This window comes from Periophthalmus magnuspinnatus, chromosome 16, assembly GCF_009829125.3.
Source record: "Periophthalmus magnuspinnatus isolate fPerMag1 chromosome 16, fPerMag1.2.pri, whole genome shotgun sequence".
In the NCBI taxonomy this organism is placed as follows: domain Eukaryota; kingdom Metazoa; phylum Chordata; class Actinopteri; order Gobiiformes; family Gobiidae; genus Periophthalmus; species Periophthalmus magnuspinnatus.
The window spans coordinates 10,151,710-10,167,091 of NC_047141.1; the positions used below are offsets into that span (position 1 = coordinate 10,151,710).

The following is a 15,382-nucleotide window of genomic DNA, read 5'->3' on the forward strand; positions in this document are numbered from 1 at the left end:
TTGAGAAGGAGAAATGCAAGAAAAAACACTACTCAGACACTTTTACAGTTAAGATTGACCCTACACTAAATGTCAGTAAATAAAGATGAAGAAGATGCTCATGCTCTGTGTGTTCTGAATCATCTGGTGTCAATGTCCCTTTTTACTCCAGTTTCAGACAGAGTGGACACTTTAAGTTGACACAATAATAGCTTGCGATCAGGCTGATTGAGCATATTCCAATCTAGTCTCTGATTGTCCCGAGAAAATGATTTGAACATCCACTTCAGTGTAGCCGAGTAGGAAACTTCACCTGAGCATTTTCGAAATACTGAAACACTGAACTAAAGCACAGCACTGAAAAAGAGGCACAACGTCCATTTGTTTGTCTTCATTTATTTGTTATGACTTGCTTAGGTTTTTAAATGGTATTTGTTAAGTTTGATTTGACAAATTCAATTCATCATTTTAACTTCTTCACATTTTGGTTACATTTAAATGACTCTATAGCGCCCCCTTCAAAAAAAAAAAAAAAATCATAAAAAAAAAGACAAGAGAAGAGATAGACACAAAATTATATTATGGCCTCACCCTAATCCAGGATGTTGGCCATATTGGGTCAAACTTGAGACGTCCAAAATCTAGACCTTGTACTTTGACAAACATGTCCTAGGACTCCAAACTGAGGCAGCATCATCAGGACATATCTGGGATCAAAAGTTGTTTAAATAATTTACATAAGTCTCAGGGTGTGGTCATAACGAGCTCAGCCATTTTGAAAGCATAAAAAGTCCTGTAACTTTGCAAATATTGTCAGATTCAGACAATCCCAATGTCGCCTCTGTGTATTTTGATGAACTGGACAAAATGACGTGTTGATTAAAATTCTATCTTTAAAAATGGCTCTCCAGCTTCTCCTGCAAAGTTACAACGGGCTTTACCTCCAACATGACACAGGAAATATTGAATCATATGTCAAGTTAAGGTTGATACGCAGCTCTCCCACTGTGGCGTGCCCGACTGTGGTTGCAAGGGGTACGAGGGCGCTTTATCCCTGCTTGCAATTTTAATATTAATCTTAAGATCTTTAAGTCCTTTCAACTGAAAACCATCTCGTCTGTGGGGTTGAATAATGGCGCTGAAAAATCTAACTCTGAAGAAGAAACAAAGCCTTGTCAGAAATCTAAAGTCAAACCCAACCTCACTGGGAACAAATAAACTAAAAAGACTAAGGAGTCTTCAGTAAGATTAAAGATGGATGTTCAAATACCAAAGCCCACTCGCTCTCAGCCTGAAGGAGACCAAACCTGCCAAGAAGAACCTGCTTAAACCATCCAAAGAATATGAGCCCAAAGCAGTGATGGGCATGTAACAGACAGGACAACTTCAAACTCCCCAAACGAACTGCGGAACATCGAGGAACCTGATGACGAGGAGGAGGAGATGGTCTGAAAGAACCATATTTTTAGGAGCTTTAGCCAGCTTCCATATCAGCTGAAGAAAAGCAATGGAGATGTGGATGCTTATCGGGAATCAGTCATGAACCAACAGCAAAAGCCCAAGAAGAAGAAGAAGGTCTAACCTGGACTAAACCAAGACTAGCCCAGTGAAGGACAGGGGTGATCAGATGGGTAGGTAAAATCTGACTTAAACAACAGCTAATAAGTAAAAAAAAAAATCTAACATTTTATTAACCACCAATGCAAATTAGTGATTAATAAAATTTTGCAGCGAGATGGCGTTCAACCAACATTGGTCAAGCAAACCAATGACACGACCAGAGGAGGAGAGACAAGAGGAGCCAGGACTGTGGAGGAGCTGCAGATACCTGTTGTACTGGTGATTTGATTTAGTTACAGGTAGGGCAATGTTTCTCACAAGCATTGACATTGTGATTAGATTTGCGATTTCTGTTTTAATAATAGGATTCTGTTCAAAGTTTACATTTTAAACACAACCAGGAGAACTGACAGAAGACTAAAATATGAACTGACAAATGCATACAAGAATTACATTTCAGATCTAAACTACAGGGTTAACAGTTTTTACACCAATTAGGACCCCATGGAGACTCAGGGAGGGCATCTGACACACAGGGACATTTCAGAACATGTTTGTAGAGCTAAACTACAGCTTTAGCAGTTTTTAAGCAGAATAAGACAGGGAATTGTGTTGTTTGTAGAAGAAATTATGGTACATAAAAATGCAGTCTTTGTGATTTGCTAACTGCATTCAAATTGTGTAAAAAATCTCTGCATAATCCTTCAGCGCTTGCGATGGCCCTTTATCACTGCTTGCAGTTTTAATTAATCATTATAATTTGATTCTCTTTCTGTGGGAGAACACTTTCACTGTCTCTGGGGGTAAAGGCTCCAGCATCACTGCACTCTGTCCAAGCTGCTTTGAAGCTCTCCACAACAAATCTCTGACAAAAGCACTATGATGGAAAACTTGAGATGAACCAAGCAAGACTTTTCATGTAGTCATCAAATAAAGATTGTGACTCTGGTTAATTAAATTTCTTTATTAAAACAAACAAAGAGCACACTTTTGAGGTGGCAAAATAAAAACATCCTAAATGAAATGGCATACTTCTCACAGATTATTGATGGATTATTATGATGTGCATATTTTATCAACGCTTTATTACAATAAGTCAGTGATGTAAATACATGAAACAGTCACCAAGGGTTCAATAAACTGTTCAGTAGTCAACAATTAAGATCTTTAGGAAGACTTACAACCTCAGTAAGACACATTTAGTGTTTGATATTGAGTTTATAAAAACAAATCTTTAAAACTTATAGTAAAAAGTGCTCTTTTTGGTCATTTGGGCCAATTCACAAGGAAGCCTGATGGCTAAGAAAAAGTGGGCCATATTTGGCATAGTTTGATATATTATAAATGATTTAAAAAATTGAAAACCTTAAAAACATATTTTGTTCACTGTGAGGTTTACAAAGGATAGACTGCATACATTGAGATGCCACACATCTGGTCCTTGTTACGTGCCATTCTGATGTAGCCTCTTTCCCCCCATCGTTCGTCCCAGCTGGAAACGTGAAAAAAAAAGAAAGTTAGAAATATATCGTCATTTTACACTGAATATTGAACTAATCTGGCAAAGTTCAGATTTTTGTCCATATCTGAGTTCACTTTGCAAATAAAACATGACTCGAGATTAGTTTGTAAAGACACTATATATATATATATATATATATATATATATATATATATATATATATATATATATATATATATATATATATATATATATATATATATATATAGTGTCACAGCTCCTTTTTTTGTTAGTTTGCTAGTTATTGTTGCAAAACACCACACTGATCTCTGAGAAAAGTGCTTATAAACTCATTGTTGTGAATTGGGATGCTCAAAATTCATAAGGTAAGTGAGGAATAACATTTGACCACTGCAAACTGTTCAAAATGAACTACTTCTGTTTTTCACATTTTAAGACAGCAAAAATCATGTAGAGCACTTTAAAATAAGCCAAAATTGATATTTTAACTTCAACACACTTTCTTTCCCATAATACCGATTAAGTCTAAAACCTCACTTTATTTGTACTGTTTAGCTTCACTGCTGTAACTATTTCAGTTGTTTCTTGCGTCCACATTAGTGTGACCTTTTTTCCTGAGTCTTCCTGTCAAAACCTGTAAAGGTGTGAATAATCAAAAAGAATCAGATTACTCACATCAGATTAAACATTTGCATGATATTTCAATAACTGGTGTGTGTGTGAACACAGCAGTGTGTCTGTCATGAAGAAATCTGATTTCATTCACATTTGGGCAAAAGAACCAGCATGATTCTAGCCAATAACTTACAAATAAATCATGCACATTTGAATTTTGATCTCACCTGTTTTTGATCAGCCAGTAGTCCAGTCCTGTAGTGTCATCAGTGCCATAGCCTATAAGCAGCATTGCGTGGTTCGTCAACCTTCCACAGGACGGGTTGTAGTACACACCTCAAATGAAAGTGCATATGACAGCTTACTCATTTCAATAAAACATACTTTACATTATTACAGCATATTTAAGATTTTACCTTTTTTTTCTAGTTTAAAAAATTGGGGTAAAGTTTATAATTGTACTTGCTGGTTGGACACACACAGCAGATATGACATGATCAATGCTAGAATGTCAGGTGTGGATCTGCTGATTGGTTATTTGAAGTAATGAAGTTGATGAACAGGGGCATTTTTTAAGTTAGGGAATGGGTTATGGTTAAGATTAGGGTTTGTTTAAGTTTAGGAGAATGATTATGTTAAGGTTAGAAATATGGCTAAGGTTAGGAAAATGTTTTGGGGTAGTTGGCATGTTAGCAGCAGTAAAAACAACTTACAGCATTTCACTTTTATGCAGTTAAAACCTGGAACAGTTTTCCTGAACATGTGAGACAGGCCTCTACTTTGACAATATTTTGCTGTGCATATGACTGAAATGTTTTTATTCTGCACCCTTATCTTTTAATGTTATTTTATGATGATTATTTATGTTTTGATTTGTTGTATTGTGATTTTAATATCTTTCTTATTCTGTAAAACCCTTTGAATTACTTTATGTATGAATTGTGATATACAAATAAACCTTGCCTTGCCTCAGAGTGTGAGATGTTTATTATGACATTAACATATCGGAGATGTACTTTAGTGCTAGGCCAAGAGAGACTTTTACACAAGCAGAGCTGCTTTAAAGTCTATTCTCTGAACAACAAGAAGTCAGTGCAGAGACCTGAGCACAGGACGCATGTGCACATACTTCCTGGTTCTAGTCAGGACCCGAGCAGCAGTGTTCTGGATGTACTGCAGCTGTTTTAACGCTCGTTTGAAGAGGCCAGTGAGCAGGACGTTACAGTAGTCTAAGCTACTGAAGACAAATGCATGGATAAGTCTTCCCAAGTCTGGTTTATATGGTATATCTTTCACTTTTGCAATGTTTTAAGGTGGTAAAAAGCTGCAGATGTTATTGATTTGATGTTGTTGCTGAAGTTCAAGTCTGAGTCCATTATTACCCCTAAATTTCTAGTCTTGATTTGAAGGTTTTAGAGAGCGAGACTGGTCCACAGAAACAAAGAGAAAGTGTCAGCAATGACTATAGTGTTGGAATGGATCAGTATGAGTCTCTGGTTTTTCCACTGTCTTAAGTGAACAGTCCAGTCTCATTTGAGGGGTCTGAAGCAGACCCTGGACGGTACTAGGCAAGGCAAGGCAAGGCAAGTTTATTTGTATAGCACAATTCGTACACAAGGTAATTCAAAGTGCTTTACAGAATAAGAAAGACATTAAAATCACACAAATCAAACATAAATAATCACAAATAATCATCATAAAATCAACATTAAAAGAGAAGAGTGCAGAATAAAAACCTGTCAGTCATATGCACAGCTAAACAGAACTGTTTTGAGTCTGGATTTAAACATTGTCAAAGTAGAGGCCTGTCTCACATCTTCAGGAAGACTGTTCCAAGTTTTAGCTGCATAAAATTTAAACGCTGATTCCCCATGTTTAGTCCTGACTCTGGGCACCAGCAGGAGGCCGATCCCTGAAGTCCTCAAATTGTGAGATGGTTCATATGGCACTAACATGTCGGAGATATACTTTGGACTTAGGCCATGGAGAGACTTATACACAAGCAGAGCTGCTTTAAAGTCTATTCTTTGAGCTACAGGAAGCCAGTGCAGAGACCTGAGCACAGGACTTATGTGCTCATACTTCCTGGTTCTAGTCAGGACCCGAGCAGCAGCATTCTGGATGTACTGCAGCTGTGTTAAGGCTCGTTTGGAGAGGCCAGTGAGCAGGACGTTACAGTAGTCTAACCTACTGGAGACAAATACATGGATAAGTCTCTCTAAGTCTGGCTTTGACAGTATACCTTTGATTTTTGCAATGTTTTTTAGGTGGTAAAAAGCTGCAGATGTTATTGATTTGATGTGGCTGTTAAAGTTCAAGTCTGAGTCCATTATTACCCCTAGATTTCTAGCCTGATTTGAAGGTTTTAGAGAGAGAGACTGGAGGTGACTGCTGACACTTTCTCTATGTTTCTGTGGGCCAAAGATGATAACTTCAGTCTTGTCTGAGTTTAGCAGAAGAAAGTTGTTTTGCATCCACACACTGATCTGTTGGATGCAGTGGCAGAGTGAATCCACTGGTCCATATTCACCTGCTGCTAGTGAGACATAGATCTGAGTGTCATCTGCATAGTTGTGGTAAGACACATTATTGCTGCGTATTAACTGGCCTAACGGCAGCATGTAGAGATTGAACAGCAGGGGTCCCAGGATTGAACCCTGGGGCACCCCACAGGTCAGGGACATTTTATCTGATATACATTTTCCAATTTCAACAAAGTACTAACTCCCAGAGAGGGCCAGCACAGTACAAATCGCGTTAACTAAGACGTAGCTACACAGCAAACGCAATGATTGGGCAAGAGAGAACACAGACTCAAGACGACAAAAAGCAGATATAAAGCTCTTTCACCAAACGCTGACTTTATGCTGTATTTCCACAGAAGCTGGTTCCTGTTTATGGACGCGCAGCACTGCTGTATAAAGATTGATAATTTAATATTTCCAGTGCATAATGCATCTAATATGAGCCAAACCCAATACATTACATGAAGAGACGCTAAAATATGGGTGCAGAAACTCAGATAAATGAAATAAATGCAAAAAGCTGACGATAAACCAAAAGTAGTTTTGCGTTAGCTTCAGTCACGTCTTTTTGTGAATTGCAGAAATCGGCCTTATAATTATGAGTATAGATCAAATATTATGTTGATTTAATTTATTAAGAGGATATTTGTAATGTTTGAGTGACGTCAGTGTCTCATAGAGCAGAGCCCTGCCCCTGGACCCGGAGCCTTGCTTGGGGGATGGAAACGCAACTCGGCTGCAGGAAGCCACACCAAACAAACCTGCTCTAAGGCAGCCCCGAGTGAACAGTGCCAGGGTAAACGAGGCTTATAACTTCACTCTTATCTGAATTTATCTATTGCATGTAGTAGCAGAGTGAATCCACTGGCCCATATTCACCTGCTGCCAGTGAGACATAGATCTGAGTGTCATCTGCATAGTTACGGTAGAAAACATTCCTGCTGTGTATTAACTGGCCTAACGGCAGTATGTCGGCAACAGCAGTCCCAGGATTGACCCCTGGGGCACCCAACAGGTTAGGTTTCCGAGCAGGGCGAGCATGAAGGAGTTTGGGTGAGGGGCCAGGTGAGGGCTGAGGAGGTAGAGCAGGGGGGAGTTTGGGTGAAAGATGAGGGGAGAAAGCTGGGAGGGCCTTTGGTGGGGAAACAGGTACAGTTTTGAACACATTGCCACATTGGCTCGGTCTTTGGGTGGCGCAGCAGGGATGCTTCTTTCATTCCTCTTTTCTCTCACTGGCCCAGCACCCTGTCCAGGCCGGTGCGTCAGAGTGTGGAGGAGGTTATCCGTCAACACTCTCACTCCACCTCTGCTCAGGTGTGGGTCATTTCCCTTGAACAGGTCCTCTCGTTTCCAGAATAGATCAAAGTTCTCAATGTAGTGCAATACTCTGGGTACACATGCATTGAACAGCCATGTGCTGAAACAGCAGAATAAATTTGTTCGTCTTCCTTATGTCTATGTTAGGAAGAGGTCCACTGATGAATTTCTTAACCTCCACTTTATCAAGCACATCAGTTTTGTGAAATCCTTTTTCAAGATTTCAGTGTCAACTGTCCCAGTGTCACTGTGATAGCAGTTTGGATTCCTCTGTGGCTCACATGTCTGCATGTCTTCTAGCTGCAGCATATCTCTGACCTTGACATTTGTTACACATCGCCTGTCTGCCTGCACTCCTTTGCTAACGTTATTGCTTTTGTTTTGTGCCAAAAATCCATGTTCTGTTTGTATGTTAACATCAGTTAACATACAAACACCAATAAAACCAGCCCTTACTTACCAGATTCGTAGTTAAAAATGTCACTGGCATCCAACACTATTACAATTGGCCCGATGGTAGCAACTGCTTGCTTAAGAGAGAGCTCATCCTTGTCCACATAGTAGTATGCTGAACAGTTAGCCGCTCTGGATGCAGGGTAGTAGCGACAGGAGCCATCCTAAACAAGAAACAGGACAACAATCAAATGACAAATCAGAAAACCCTCATGCCTGATACAGAATATTGAAGATGCCAGAATTGTAGGAAAAAGATTGCTATTTACTTTCTGAACTAGGGCTGGGCAATAAATTCATTTTTAGGTTTAATCATTTGCAAGTCACAATTATTAGCTTAAAGATTTTTAATCAAGAGGTGGTCTACTGGTCACTGGTGAATGTCTGCTTTCAGACGGGTGTGACAGGTAGATTAGCCAATCCATGGCTAATCCATGCATATCAAAACAAATATGACTGCTTTTGAGGACCACTGCGGGTTTTAGTGGAATCAATGTCGAAGAACTTAATCTGAGGTGAGAGAAATGTTATTTTATTTTCAAAATGATAGGTGATCAAGGAGCTCCTTCGTTTGGTTCTGACTTTGAATGAGACGGAGGGAGTGGTGACCAGGCTGCTATTCCTCTGCATAAAAAATATATAAAGAGAGCAAAACAAATCTGGGATTACAGAGAGACATCCTTTTGGATATGCCATGTAAGTGTACAGTCAATCCTGTACAAGTTTTGATTGGGAACAGAATTCAGGGTCCATGTACATTGCAGCCATTCCCTCTTTTTGTGAGCAGTCAAAAACGTCCCAGGCACTCTTTTGGTGATAAGGTAAAAATCTTCATTAGTTACAATGGGATAATAAAGTTTTGTATAATTTTGTTTTTATTTCAAAGGAAAATGTGTAGAAGCATTAAGATAATAAAAAACAAAGATATTCCGCACCAGGGGCCTCATTTATATAGTGGGTGTACAAACAAAAATGTTGTGTATGTGACTTTCAACATTTGTGATTTATAAAAAGACAAATTGACATGGAAACCAGCAGTCCACAAACTGAACTTCATGAATCAGGGTTTTCACAGATGAGTCAGAAGGAGATCTGTGCGCAGGGAGACGAGAAGTAAGCAAGTTTGAGGAAGTTCGCGTTTTGTCGGTATGTACACTTTCTGTAAGAATTCCTGTAAGTTTTATAATCACTCTGCACTGCCTGGAACACTGAGGGATTGCGCAGTCTGCTCTCTAAAGGACTTTTATCTTATCACCAATAAACTGTCTCAGACCTTTTTGGCTGTTATTTAACTTAGCTTTTACAAGCATGGTCCTTTTCACTGTTTGGTAGCCTTAGAGCTCTGTCCTTGAGGAACACCTGTTTTGGATTTTGGAAGAAAACCCTTGGAAGCTTTTACCTTTCCTATGTTTTTAAGAAAATATTCTTTCATTTGAATGGTCAAAACTCAAAAGAACTAAAATGTCACCAATAAATTGTATTGTAACTGGTATTTGACTGTGGTAGAGCAGAACTACTACCTCACTGAATTTTTGCCACAACCCAATTAGCAGAAGTCCTTACCTTTCCCTTATAGCGGTAGGAAGCTTCAGAATCAATGCCTTGATTGTCAATGACATACTGGAGGGCTTGGTGAGGCCATCCACCGTTGCATCCTTGCGTTCCATATTTCCCTGAACAATCCACCAGGTTCTGGGGGCTGAGGTCGACCAGCTTCCCTGTGGTTTTGGCTAACAGACCCTCCAGTGCCCCCGCAGTACTGAAGGCCCAGCACGACCCACAGCTGCCCTGAAAAATCATATCAGTGTAATGTGAGGTTTGTTGGACATTATGGAAATATTTTTCATTGAAAAGTGTTTTCTACCTGATCTTTTACACTAGTCACTAAGCCAGATTGTCTCCAGTCCACAGTGTCTGGTACATCCACATCTGTTTCTTGGAGAGGGGTCGGTGTCATCTTAAAGTCCTTGGGAAGCTTCAGAGGGGCATATATTCTAAGCATTTCCTCCTTAGTCTATAGGGGTGAAAAAAGGCACATTAGAAATTTAGCTTTTAGGATAATAAGATTATGGTAATTGAATTACAGTTGTGAGTACTATGTTTTTAATGGAAAGGTCTATAGCTAAGCGAGTATTTTCTTGTGTTAAATGGCAATGATTAAAAGTCTGCATTGTCTGTCTGCTTTGTCTTGGGAAATGAATATAAGAAACCATTTTATGTTTAGTTTTGTTTTTGAGACAAAAGAAAATCAAATAAAAAATCTGGAGGTTATTGGGTAAAAGAGGTTATTTTTCCTATTTTTTTGTTTTGTCTTAACACAGCAAAAACATGTTTTTTAAGGAGAGAATCAATAATGGCTCTATAATAAGATCTATTTATACTTCTATGGTATCAATGGTGATTGTGACCATAGCCTGCAGTGTCCCTGTTGTTTAGGTAACTGCAAACTGATTTTCTATGACTGTTCACTTGATTTCCTTGTCCTATATGTCAGGAACTTAAATATTGAGCAGAGTTGTAGCTCTTTCATATTTTAGATGTGATTTGAACTTTGACAGAAGAAAAGGTCATTACTCACCCTTGACACATAATGTTGCCACTACTTTTGGTTTGGTAATCCAGTAAACCAGTTTAGCTAGAAGCTTTTTCTGGCAGCAGTGTGAGTGATTCATATTAGCGAAACTGCTGTGTTTTCTACTGAAGGAGATAACCATGTATTTCATTATTTTAATAGAGTCTTTTTCCAGACCAAGGTTTAGTTTGTTTTCATACCTGACAGTTTGGACGTCTGACTATCGCTCTTCTTCAGATTGGTCACATGTTGCTGTGACATGTCTGGTCAGCTGATTTAAACAGGCTCTGGTGCTGTCTTCCTACAGGTGGAGGCAGGACGACAGCGCCATCCGTTTAAATCAGCTGACCGGACATGTTACAGCAACATCATATGACCACTCTGAGGAAGACCGCTACTGAGAAGTCGAAACTGTCAGGTATGAAAACAAACTAAACCTTAGTCTAGAAAAATAATCTATTAAAATAAATTAACAGAAGACCAGATGAACCTCACTGAACTACCATGTATTTCACTGTTGTTATTTTTTGTACCTCTATAATTTGATCACTAAAAACATTCCAATAATAGTTTTTATAATATTTTATTTTTCTCTTCAATGTCTTTATTGTGAACAGAATCCTGAATTTAAAAAAAAAATCAAGGTTATTTTTGTTGGTCCTGTACCCCATTTGTAGAAAAGAAAATCAGGAAGTGTGAGGTTAGCATGCTAATTATCCTTAGCTTTACGGCAAACCGTGCTGTTTTGAATAATTAGGATACTAGGAATGTCTAAGGTAAGTGAGGAATAACTCCAAACTATTTTGAAGTGATTCTGTTCTTCACCTTTTTAAAACAATAAAAATCAGGTTGATGGGCTTTAAGTGCTAATATAAACATAAAGATCATCAGTGTGTTACCAGGTCAGACATGTGGTTCACTGCCATAGTGTAGGTGTGAAGGCCCATAGACGCCTCCAGGTTGTGAATGTTGATTTGCTTCAGGTTTTTCTCCCACAATGCTCTGCGGCCCAGCTCCTCCGCCTAAACACAAGTGAGAATTTAAAAAAGTATTAATTACAGTTTTGAAATGCTTTGTAAACAGGTACTTAAACCACTTTTACTGCTACTGTTTTGTGTGTCTTAAGTATTATTTTTTCATGTACATCAGCTAATAAAAAAGAAAAAAATACATTATAAAAAATACTTGAAAATATATATGAACAAAATCATCTCTATGAATAATGAATGTGTAAAAGAGATGGTTAGCAAGTATTTTCCATGGAGATAGAAAAGTTTTATGCTGGAATATTACAGCCAAGGGACATTATTTCCATGGAAAGAAGCAGCAGGTGGGCCTCCTCCAGGGCAAATATGTGTCAGGTTTGTGGAGATGCAAGCAGTGAGGACACAAGTTTATCAGTGTAATAAAAACAACCAAAAGGAAAACATAAAACATTTATTTTACTCTGTTTTTGGCTATAATGTTACGTACTGGGGCTTTAAGGTAGACAGGAATGTACCTGTAGAATAATCACTTTTCTGTTTATATTTATTCTGTTTTTGTTTCTTCTGTATTGACTGTTGACATTTGAGTAAAACTAAACGACAGTCTTTGACATTATATAATTAATGGGCTATGATAAAGTGATGAAAGTCCTTTAAACACACCTGATTCTTGTAGCTCTTTTGGTAAGTCTTCTTCCACAGGTCCCAGTGCTGGTCCAGTGTGGAGTCAAACTGAGCCCAGACTGTGGCACAGAGCAGAGCCAGCAGCAGCAGCCAGCCTCCCACCATCACACCTGTACACACATGTTCAAAGATGTGGGCCTGTCACTATAACACACTCTGAAGTGTGATATATCACTGAAGACAACAGATGATAAACAATGATAATGAAACTAATTTATGCCACTGACACAATAACCCTAAAGCAGGATTTCCCCCAATAAACTATTCTAAATGAAAAAAACACCAAACAAACATCAGCTGCAATAAATAAACTGAAAAATAACAGAGAAATAAAAGAGTGGACCACTTTACCACTTATTTTGTATCTATGTGACAACATGTTTATTAATTAATCTCATGTCTATTTAATATCCTTCACTGTATGTAAAATCTTCGTTTAACCAGCCGTAGTGGTTACCTTGGTAATGCCCTCTGCTCTTTCTGTCGGGAGTCGGGCCAAATGGACTCTAGTGAGTTTGTGAACTCAAGAATTCATCTCACTGGCCAGGTTAATAGTGTACTGCTTTGAGAGACTTTGTCCAGTCTGTAAGACTCAATACAGTATTACTCTTATTATTGTTAGAGCCACATTGTATAGGTATTTGTTAGCCTGTGGGTGGTGCCCTTGTATTGCTCCTATAGGGGTCAGGTGTGTGACCCAGGGGCCAGTGTTATTTTGATGGTTAACTTTTGTTTGTTTATCTGCCCTCTTTGCATATGGATAATAAATTGATCTTTTATCTTCAAACCAAACTCTCTTACTCTCTTACAGACCCTATTTTTAGAATACCTGAAAAAATAATTTTTAAAAATGTTTTTTTTTAATCCTTGTCAAAAACCTGGCTTTAACTGTTTATGCTTCATTTTCCTCTGCATCGTTCAATTTCATTTCAGAGTCAAGCTCATTGTGAAATGAGCCGTGACAAACAGTGTTTAGTGTAACTGAAAGTAGTATATTCTGTTATTATCTATTTGTCAAAACTGAGAGAGAAGTGAAACAGTCTTCACACCTGCTTCTGTTTTTAAAATGTGTCAAAGTATATAAGGACAATCATTTGAATAAATTAGGCAATAAATACATGTATTAGGCTTATCTCTAGATAAGTGTTTCTCAAACTGTGGTTCGTGTGCGTCTGGTGGTAAGCACAGCTCTCTGTAGACCTTTTGAGTTTTGTTTTTAGAGACAAATCTTTTAAAGTTATTTGTCCTCTTTTGGTTTAGCCAATATTTAAAATGACTTTATCTATCTCTTTAGGCTCATTTTAGACCTGTTTTGATCTTAGCACTAATTTAGGCTTGATAAGTCCTGGTTTAAATCTGGCAGCCAAAGCCAATCGTTTTGTCCTATGTGGAAGTTTAAAGTGCCTATGTCATGTTTCTGTAATTATTACTTGGTTTTGCAGGCTAGTACCCATAGTAAATATTGTATTATGTGTAATATGTGTTTAATACTACATTACAGTAAAGTGTGTTGTCTTATCTGTCATATGCACGTTATGATAATTATAGTGTCTGTAATCAGACACACATAAGTCTGATAGGTTTGCTCAACTCCAGTCCTCTCCACACACAAGCCTAAGAGGAAGTGCATTCAAGTGTAACGCTGAGCTCAGTAAAATATATTCAGCAAGTCTAACATTAAAAATGAAACTCAAAACTTCATATTAGTACATGTTTTCTGTGGGGGCAGGCTAATGACTGTTAATAACACATTTCAACAGGCATTCAAAGTAGCCTCACTAAGTTACATACATAAAACATTGGTGTTTTATTTTAGTTTTTGAGCACACTGCAGGCCACTATCATTTCATTTTGCACAAGATAATTAGTCTAAATGAAATTAGTCGACCCTAGTTTACTTCACACAAAATAAATGTATTACTGTTAATAACTGCAGGCTAAAAATGAGGCTATATATTTATTTGTCATACTCTCCTGGAAATTTTATAACATCCCTTGCACAAAAACACGAAACGACCGAAAAGTTAAAAAAAAAAAAAAAAAAAAAAAAAAAAAAAAAAAGGCAATATATTTTCTTAACTTTCCAATTTATATCACTATTATTATAGGGCAAAACCTTTTCTTTTTTTTTTTTTTTTCTTTTTTTTTTTTTAATAATTAAATGCACCCCACCCTAATCTCACCCGTGGTTTTACTGATCACCCGTAACCTAATTCACCCCACACAAAGTCACACTGAAAGCGAAAGTAAAAGTCGGTGAATTTAACATAATCCCACTGAACCCAAGTGTTAAAAAAAAGAGCTCAGATTTTAATTTCTTCTTCTAAGACTCACCTTTCCAAGTTGAACGCATCGTGCCAGTGTTGTTGATCAGCCGCGGGGTTTCACAGTTTTATTGAGCCCGGAGAGTCACGTGGTCTGGCGGCTCCAGGTTGTGCGTGCCCTGATCCTGATCATCTGACGCACGGCGCGAGCTGCGGAAGAAGCGACGTGACGAGCGCACGAGGCACCAGAGAGAGAGAGGTGAGAGGAAGCACCAGGAAGTAGGATGTGGCTTTACTGGGACTTATGTTTATGAGCTGTAACCAGTGATGGAAAGAGTAGGCGACTGAAAATCTGTGCAAGTGAAAGTACATGTACATGGTTAATGATACAGCTACTCAATAACAAGTAAAAGTACACAAATTGTACTTAATGTGCATTTGGCTGATTAAAATATTTTTCTAATTATTATTTGGTTCGGTATGATACAACCCAAGGTAAATATTCATCATTAAGTACACCAGTCAAGTGGCAATTTGTGAAGAAAAGTAGAAAAAGTTGTAAAATACAGGAATTACCAACTCCATCAACTCCATCAACGCCATCCCGAAATACAAGGACAATTTATGCACTAGGAATGCATTTTTCTGATTTGAAAAAGTAAAGTTTTTGCTGTCACTTTTTCTTTGTCAAATCATAACTGTGTAATTTAGACATGCTTTGGCCCTGGCTAACATTATGGTTGTTTGGTAACATACCTCTACATACGTCATCATCATCTGCTGTCCATGTCCAAGCAGACCTATCACAGAGCACACATGAGCGGCAGCAGCCACAGCAAGGCACCAATCCACTCAACAAATACAGTAAGCAAACGAGATGCGCCATTTGTCAGAGCACATACCATTATGTTGAAAATGTGTAAGAGTAATAATGTAATATCACC

The 15,382-nt window shown here is 38.1% G+C and overlaps 1 protein-coding gene across 1 annotated transcript; it reads right to left on the reverse strand.

Moving 5' to 3' along the window:
* Positions 1-2,490: 2,490 nt before the first annotated feature.
* Positions 2,491-14,628, reverse strand: LOC117383290 (cathepsin S-like). Its single transcript, XM_055227864.1, has 8 exons — positions 14,509-14,628; positions 12,154-12,284; positions 11,404-11,526; positions 9,797-9,946; positions 9,496-9,720; positions 7,940-8,096; positions 3,865-3,973; positions 2,491-3,031 (listed from the first exon to the last, which is right to left on the reverse strand). Exons 1-8 carry the CDS (start codon positions 14,525-14,527, stop codon positions 2,935-2,937), a joined length of 1,011 nt encoding a protein of 336 aa, XP_055083839.1. The 5' UTR covers positions 14,528-14,628; the 3' UTR covers positions 2,491-2,934.
* Between the last annotated feature and the right edge of the window lie 754 nt (positions 14,629-15,382).